Source organism: Triticum urartu, chromosome 2 (genome assembly GCF_003073215.2).
Source record: "Triticum urartu cultivar G1812 chromosome 2, Tu2.1, whole genome shotgun sequence".
In the NCBI taxonomy this organism is placed as follows: Eukaryota; Viridiplantae; Streptophyta; class Magnoliopsida; order Poales; family Poaceae; genus Triticum; species Triticum urartu.
Window position 1 is genome coordinate 408,943,469 of NC_053023.1, and position 8,351 is coordinate 408,951,819.

General features: G+C 43.7%; 1 protein-coding gene across 12 annotated transcripts; it reads right to left on the bottom strand.

The window, feature by feature from the left end:
- Positions 1–1,019: 1,019 nt before the first annotated feature.
- On the bottom strand, positions 1,020–4,435 carry LOC125537582. 12 transcript variants are annotated; one of them, XM_048700903.1, is made up of 6 exons: positions 4,049–4,435; positions 3,549–3,676; positions 3,076–3,161; positions 1,831–1,927; positions 1,650–1,736; positions 1,020–1,564 (listed from the first exon to the last, which is right to left on the bottom strand). In XM_048700903.1, the coding sequence occupies exons 2-6, from the start codon at positions 3,559–3,561 to the stop codon at positions 1,404–1,406; spliced, it is 444 nt and encodes a 147-aa protein (XP_048556860.1). In that variant the 5' UTR covers positions 3,562–3,676; positions 4,049–4,435; the 3' UTR covers positions 1,020–1,403. The 12 variants fall into 12 exon arrangements, 7 of the variants coding, with proteins under 7 accessions (XP_048556860.1, XP_048556856.1, XP_048556855.1 ...); XR_007295985.1 differs by having other exon boundaries at positions 1,650–1,927; positions 3,076–3,158; XR_007295988.1 differs by having other exon boundaries at positions 1,020–1,558; positions 1,831–3,158.
- Between the last annotated feature and the right edge of the window lie 3,916 nt (positions 4,436–8,351).

An 8,351-nucleotide genomic window follows, 5' to 3' on the forward strand; every position in this document is an offset into this window, starting at 1 on the left:
GGACACGGCCAATCACGTGCTTGAGATCGGCAACACCATCATCAAGGTGGAATATTTTTTTTATCTCCGGCCTATCTTTCATATGATCAGCAAATCTTTTTTTGACCGATAGCTGGATTGATTTGCATCGAGTTATATTATACTGTAGTAGATTGATGGATCGCTGCTGTGATGCTTTGCAGGCTGGAGTTTACCAATGTTTGCCCAAATACAGTGGTACCAAGTGTCAATGTGTTAGCTGTGAAGGTGCGTTTCAGAGTCGCAGAGGAAGCGAGAATTTTGCTGAGTTTCTTGAGATGCTTCCCTCAAGTAGAGACCTTACATATTATGGCTGTGAGTTTAGCTTTACCCTGTTGCTCTCTCTTTCTTTGCATTCACAGTTTGCGTCATCACAATTTGTACTGAATTGAATTGCACGGTTTCATTTTGCAGTCCGACAATGACACCAACTACTACGATAACCATGCTGAAGTCAAGGCAAGGTATTTCATTGAGTAATTTTGAATGATTTCGATAAGAGAGTATTTGAACTGATGTCCATATGTGTTTGTCCTGAGCATGTTTTCACATATTTAGACTTTACTCTGTTTTTTGGTATGGTTTTCCTCATAACTTTTCAATGTTTTATGGTATCATAGTCCCCAAACTTGCATGGTTTATATCGCTGAACTGAATGATATTTTTTTAAAAAGAAAATATTTCGTGTGTTTTGTTTTTTTAACTTGACATGCTTTTGCAACTAGGCTCTGGACTTCTCTCATTTTATGACTTGAACTTTTACCATTTAAATTTTCGTAGGGTTTCTTTTTGTTTGAGCTTTTCTCCTAAACTTGTCTGGGAACGGTCAGATCTGTATGAGCAATAGCAGTGGTTACCAACACACATACACATGAACCGATAACAAACTTGCACATGGTCTGACAAACAAAAAATACATAAACTGACAAAAAAAAACACCACACATTAACTGATAATCCCCATGACTAATGGTAGAACTTTGTTGCACCCAGGTTCAGCTATTTACCAAAAGTAGAACTTCTCAGTTTTATTAAATCAAACTGATGTTTAAATGTTCACCATTTTTGGCCTACAGATCAGAATACTGGAAACACCATATATGCTGAAGGTCCCGATAGTACAAAGTTACAAACAAATTCTAAACCCCATATATGCTGAAGGTCCCGTCAGTACAGAGTTATAGAACAAATCCTTTGTCCAATGACAGCAATCACAAACAACACTAGCTCGACTGCCCGACATGTGTGTGCGGCAAGGGGGAGGAGATACTCCGATGCTAGATGCGTCGAGACAACAAGCTCATGCATAGAAGACGTGGACGGTTCACGCAGTAGGCCTTAAACTGCTCGCCTGATGGCTATGGATCATACAAATCCTTTGTGGAATTAATTAGCAACTATTTTTAACCTTTGTGGAACTATGACAGGCAGCCGGCTCGTCGGTTCCGCAGCTCGTGGCTCTGCAGGAGCTCGTCGATGCGCCACGGCTCCACAACAACAGTCGTGAGTAGTCCAACCTCTCCATCTTTTCCCTTGTACTTCTGAAACTACGAAAAATGAAACAACTCATCAGCTCCAGATGATCAAAACACAGAAAGGAAGAGCTAAAAATCAGAGAAAAGAGAAACTAACATTTTTTGTTTTTTTGAACTCGGTAACTTTTGCCTCTTGTACTTCCCACTTCCCAGGCTATATACTCTTTTTGAACATTTTCTGGGTCTGAAAACCAAAATAACTTTGTCTGTACACCATATGCAAGTCACGGTTGCACTTGCACACACACACAAACACACACACCCAGATTTGGTCTTACTTTTGTCAACCAAGCTGAACCTCGCAATGGCCGCATGTAGACCAAGCAATAACTGGATAAGATGCACCATAGCAGCTAATGCCCACAACACTTGCCCCTGCAACAATTCCCCTTCCATGTTTCACTCCTGCTCTGCATCCATTTCCATTATGCAGGGTATGACAGTGACATGTGTGTGTGTGTGGAGTTACCTAGGCTGACATTGGTTCTCCGGTTTTCTTTACAGTACCAACTTTCTATTTTTTTATAAGCAAACTGATCGAAATCTAGCCGGCGCACTTCTGTATTTTAATCAAGGTGAACTGATGTACTTGCAAAGTTAACTTATTGTGTTCCTTTTTCATACTGAACTGATGTAGCCTCTATACAGTGTAATTGGCGCAACCTCTATACAATGTAATTACCTACAGGGTTGAACTAGTTAAAACATTTTGCTTTCCGTTGTGTATTTCTGTTTAATTAGACAAACGGTGGATTGGTGGTACTACCAACACAATTTCTCTATATATTACTAATCTGAACGCACCAATTAGAATAAATTGCCAAAAAATTGTAATCGCATGCCTAAAATGTTGCAACAGTATTTTCTGTAGAAGCCTTTCTCCTATAGAGGGCATTTTCACATGCTTTTCCTTGACATTCATGTTGCAACAATGTTTATATAAAAAATGTCTTAATTGTAAGGCATCACAGCAAGTGTAAAAGTTCTTTACAAATGACCTTAATCACTAAATACACGCAGTTGGCTTGATCAGTGTCACAGTAATGCCAATCAACTTATGCTATAGGAAGAACATGGAAACACAGATGAAATTGGACTTATGACCAGCAAGTAGTTGACCTGAACAAAATATAAAGACGCACTGGAAAAATTTGAATAGGGACGGAGAGCCACCGGCGGGAGGGAGGTAGCGTGGTGAGCTAAAGACGCCATTTGTGCAGGGCCAGCACCGGGCCTGCACTGTACTATCAGAAAGATGTACTTGTACTTCTCAAAGTAATGGAATAGGGGTACTTTCTCCTCTAACTTTATTTAATTCAAGTATAACACACACATCGGTATATTAAGCACTATGATTTTTGTACCTCTCAGAGAAAGAAAGCCTGAGAATTATCCAACAAAACACAGGAAAGTGAACAACAAAATATTTTTGATTTAGCAAGTGATATGTTACTAACTAGAGTAGCAAAGCAGCCAAGCAAATGTACTGACACACTCAACATCAGGGAATTTCCATTTCTTACAAGATCAAACTGCGCCAGTTCACGATGCAAAGGCCGGCTGCCTGGCTCGTCATCGTCGAACTGAACCCCGCACCCCTGTAGAACTGCTGAAATTTTTTATAGTATCGGTTAGATATAGTTCCAAACTAGTACTTGAAACCATCCCCAAATATGCATGTCAAGCTTCAGAGTTGGAAGTAATAAACACCCAGATATGCACGGGCTTATATGAGTATCGATGAGCTACGAAATAAACACTCAGATATGAATTTGCTTCAAGTCAGGATCGGTTTTTTTAATTTGATGCATGTTTGCACTATTAAAATGCTACTCGTTTGCAAGATGGAATTGAGTACTCCCTCTGTAAAGAAATATAAGAGCATTTTAGATCACTACTTTAGTGATCTAAACGCTCTTATATTTCTTTTGTTAAATTTCCCATTTTACTCCCAAAATCATCACCACAGAAGAAACACATATTTATTCCAGTGTACCTTGGTGATGCATCGGCTTGTACTGAGGGTGTAGATTAGAGTGGCCGGAAGAGGATACAGCAGCACGCACACACCACCAGATAAGTCTAGTGTCTCTAGAACATATGTATACATGCTCACATCTCCATCTACAAGGAAGGATAGAAGAATAATTGATAAGAAAAAAAGGTATGCTAGAATGTAAACCTAGAATTGGAAAAAACAAGTAGCAATGTTTTTACGGAAAAATGCCCACGGGTCAGTTCCACAGCTCTTTCAATTTGCAGGCACTAACAGAATCACTAATAGAGAAATAGCAAAGCACCATCTTTTAGGTAATACAGGAAAGGATGAAAACACCATAACATGATTTTTGCTAATGGGGTATATATTGATGTCCTACTACAGGTTTGTTGTCAAACTTAACTTGTTGTTCTGATGTACTTCTTTATGGAACTTAACTGAAAAGGACTGAATTGCAACACTCAGAATTTAATAGCATTTTTTGAACTTCATTATACCTTCATTTTTGAAAACTGCTGCCTGTTCCTGCCATTTTTCATTTTTTTGTGAACTGAGTCTTCTGCGTTCCAGTGCTGCATCTTCCTCTAAATTCATCTCTTTTTCATAAATGTTGGATCCTGTTTTTCAGCATGCTGCAAAAAAGGATCAAACTTTGAAAGATTGAGGAAGTACAGGGGGCTGCCGGACCTGGAAGAGGAGCTCGTCACATGAGCAGCCCAGCCGGATACAGCAGTTGGACTGCGAACCATATAGAGAAACTTGACATCAGACGTACATTAGCTATTGGTTTGAGCATTGTTTGTTCAGATTTCTGAAGTCCTGCAGTAGTTATACCTGAACTTGTGTGACACATTTTTTATTCAGTTGAAAGCGTCTAATTTTTTCAGAATTGGTCGACGGCCCGGGCGGCCGCAAGGGGTTCGCGTTGGCCGATTCATTAATGCAGCTGGCACGACAGGTTTCCCGACTGGAAAGCGGGCAGTGAGCGCAACGCAATTAATGTGAGTTAGCTCACTCATTAGGCACCCCAGGCTTTACACTTTATGCTTCCGGCTCGTATGTTGTGTGGAATTGTGAGCGGATAACAATTTCACACAGGAAACAGCTATGACCATGATTACGCCAAGCTATTTAGGTGAGACTATAGAATACTCAAGCTTGCATGCCTGCAGGTCGACTCTAGAGGATCCCCGGGTACCGAGCTCGAATTCTGCATAAGTATCCGTTGAGAAAAATATGAGCCATGTATTATCATCACAACCCACTTCTATAGCTATTCATCTCACTAGCATTTGAAGCATGTTTGAAGCACACATGCTTCAAATGCTAGTGATTTATCAGCCGTATAAATCTTTTGTCATACTAATAATTTGTTTAGAAAAGAATTTGAAGCATGTTTGAAGCACACAAAACTGGCCAACAGTGGCCACCTAGGGATTTATACGAACACCCACCAGGCACAAACGCTACACACAACTCATGAGATAATTTCCTGCACAAAGTGCTTCGGAGATAACTTACAGTTTAGTATGAATTATGTGTAAAAGTATCTAGCACCAGTACTTTGTTGAAAAGATATTTTTTGGAGGTGGAATAAGACGTCGGAGATCGGGTGGACCGGCTACACCTCCTCCTCTGGACTGATTGCTTCGGCGAGGTGGAGCTAATGGAGGCGGAGAGCACGAGCGGCAGTAAGTTATCGCAGAAGCAACATAGATGGACTGAAGCTCTACGAATTCTAGAACTTACGAAAAAATGTAAAGGCGGAGGCGCGGAGCACATATATCAGTAATAGTTATATCGAGAGGGTTTACTTCAACCCCTACATTTTTCAATCAACTCGTTATTCATCAGTACTAGTACGACTAGACAAGAAGTGCAAAATTGAAGCAGCACACAGACTGAACTTACATAATTTTTCTTTGGATTTAATTTAGGTGATATATCTAAACTTACATAATTTTGAAACATGAACTGATGATTACACGCACCCAATACTATTATGTGTTTTTTCATGAACTAACGAAATAATACATACCGAACTAATAATGAGTTTAGTACAGAAAACAAGTCTCTTCTCTAAGCATTCAGACAAACGCCTGTCGAACAACAAGCACAAGACAGCAGCGGCGCTTGAGGGGCAGGGGAAGAGGGACAGTACAAAGAAGTGCAGCTCAATGATTCCATATGCTACATAACAAATTTGCCACTTGCGACTGAAGAAAGAAACCACACAAGATGAGCTTTAAATCATAATAGAATGACCATAGCTACAACACAAACTGAATATACACCAGAGGAGCATGAACGTCCAGGGGGAATGTGGAAAGGTTGAGATGGTCACCTCCCGAGCCGCGGCATCGAACGGCTTGGTGTTATGTCGTTGAACGGAGGCTTGCGAAGCGGTGGCGCGGCCATGGCACCGGCGGCTAGGACGTTGGGCAAGGGGCAGCCACGCGACCGGCAACCAGTGTGCGGGGCGGCGACGCGGTGGAAGCAGCAGAGAGGTGGGCCAGCGACGCGGTGGAAGCAGGGGGCGGCGCTCCGGTGGAAGCAACGGGGAGGCAGGCCGGTGGCGCGGTGGAAGCAGAGGGGCGGCGGTGGCGGCGGGTGGAAGCAGGGGGCGCAGCCGACGGCGCGTGGAAGCAGGGAGGCAGGGGCCGACGGCGCGTGGGAGCAGGGGGCGGCTGCCGGCGGCGGGTGGAAACAGGGGGCGTAGCCGGCGGCGTGTGGAAGCAAGGAGGCAGGGGCCAGCGGTGCGTGGGAGCAAGGAGCGGCGCCGACGGCGGGTGGAAGCAGGGGGTGGAGCCGGCGATGGAAACAGCAGAGTGGGTGGGCTTTTTCTCTATTCCATGCCACATTGATAGCATCGGCTTGTGCAAAATGGATCAGGCCAATATAGGGGACTGATAGTAACAGAATATTATTCTGTTACTAGTAACAAAATAGCTCAGTCCTATATATATATGAAAATGGTTGTGTACTCCTGGAAGTACGTACTCACGTTTCTCATATTACCACATAGATGAATCTTTTATACCACTTTATTATTTTTAATATACTTCATTAGTAATTATTAGATACCCTAAAATGAGTTCCATGAAAAAATTCATGTGAGTCTACATGTTTTTAAATGTTTACGTATATACTGATGTGTTTGTACGTGAAAAAGGTATATTACAAAAAGTACATCACAGATGATATTTTTTCAACAAAACTCGTATTGGGGTATCTTAGAATATTTAATGAAGTATATTGAGAATAATAAAGAGGTATAATTAATACGTATATCAGGTATATTGAGAATGGGAGTACATACTCCCAGGAGTACAGAAGAGGAGTCATATATATATATATATATATATATATATATATCATATGATGAGGTGGCTGTCCAGCGCCCTGTGGGCTGTGGTTCCAGTTCTTCTCGTGCATCGTCGTCCATACCGTCGATGTCTTCGAATCCGAAATCAAGCATGTCGGTTAAGTCGTCGACAGTGGCTATTAAGTGGGTGGTGGGTGGGGAATGAATTTCTTCGTCGTTCGCTTCCCACTCAAGCCGGACATAGTTCGGCCAAGGGTCTCCTGACAAGGAGAGAGACCTCAATGAATTTAGCACGTCGCCCAAGGGTGAGTGCTGAAAGATATTCGCGGAGGTAAACTCCATGATCGGTGCCCAATCAGATTCGATAGGCATGGACGCAAGCAGTTCGGAGCCTGTGGCCGGGGACGAATCCAAGGGTCCGATGACACAGGTCTCATAGGAGGTGAAGTTAGTATTCAGCTCTATCGCCGCTGAGTGTGCGGCCTCCGTGGCGGGGTCCATCCACCCGTCCTCGGATGGCATGATCTGCTCCGGATTGAGGGCCGGAGTAGCCGCAGGTGTGATCTCCCGAGCACCATCCGACAGCAGGGCTAAGTCATGCTCGTCGTGACTGTGCGGCACACCTGACATGGGCTCGAATCCGTCAAAGATCAAGTCTCCGCGGATGTCGGCAATTTAGTTCAAGCTTTGAAACCTGACCTGATGGCCAGGGCGTAGCTCTCGATCTGATCCAGATGGCCAAGCGATTCGGCCCACAGTACGAAGCCGCCGAATACGAAGATCTTTCCGGGGAGAAAAACCTCACCCTGGATCGCGTCGTTGCCGATGATCAAAGGAGCCATCCAACCTTTATCGTGATGACACAGTGGAACTCTCAATGAAGGCACCAATGTCGGTGTCAAAACCGGCGGATCTCGGGTAGGGGGTCCCGAACTGTGCTTCTAAGGCTGATGGTAACAGGAGGCGGGGGACACAATGTTTACCCAGGTTCGGGCCCTCTCGATGGAGGTAATACCCTACTTCCTGCTTGATTGATCTTGATGATATGAGTATTACAAGAGTTGATCTACCACGAGATCATAGAGGCTAATCCCTAGAAGCTAGCCTATGATTATGATTGTTGTTGTCCTACGGACTAAACCCTCCGGTTTATATAGACACTGGAGGGGTCTAGGGTTACACAGAGTCGGTTACAAGGGAGGAGATCTACATATCCGAATTGCCAAGCTTGCCTTCCACGCAAAGGAGAGTCCCACCCGGACACGTGACGAAGTCTTCAATCTTGTATCTTCATAGTCCAACAGTCCGGCCAAAGTATATAGTCCAGCTGTCCGAGGACCCCCTAATCCAGGACTTCCTCAGTCGCCAAGCTTGCCTTCCACGCCAAGCAGAGTCCAATCCGGACACGAGTATGGTCTTTGATCTTCACAGCCCATCAGTCCGGCCCATAGATAACAGGCCGGACGCCCGAGGAC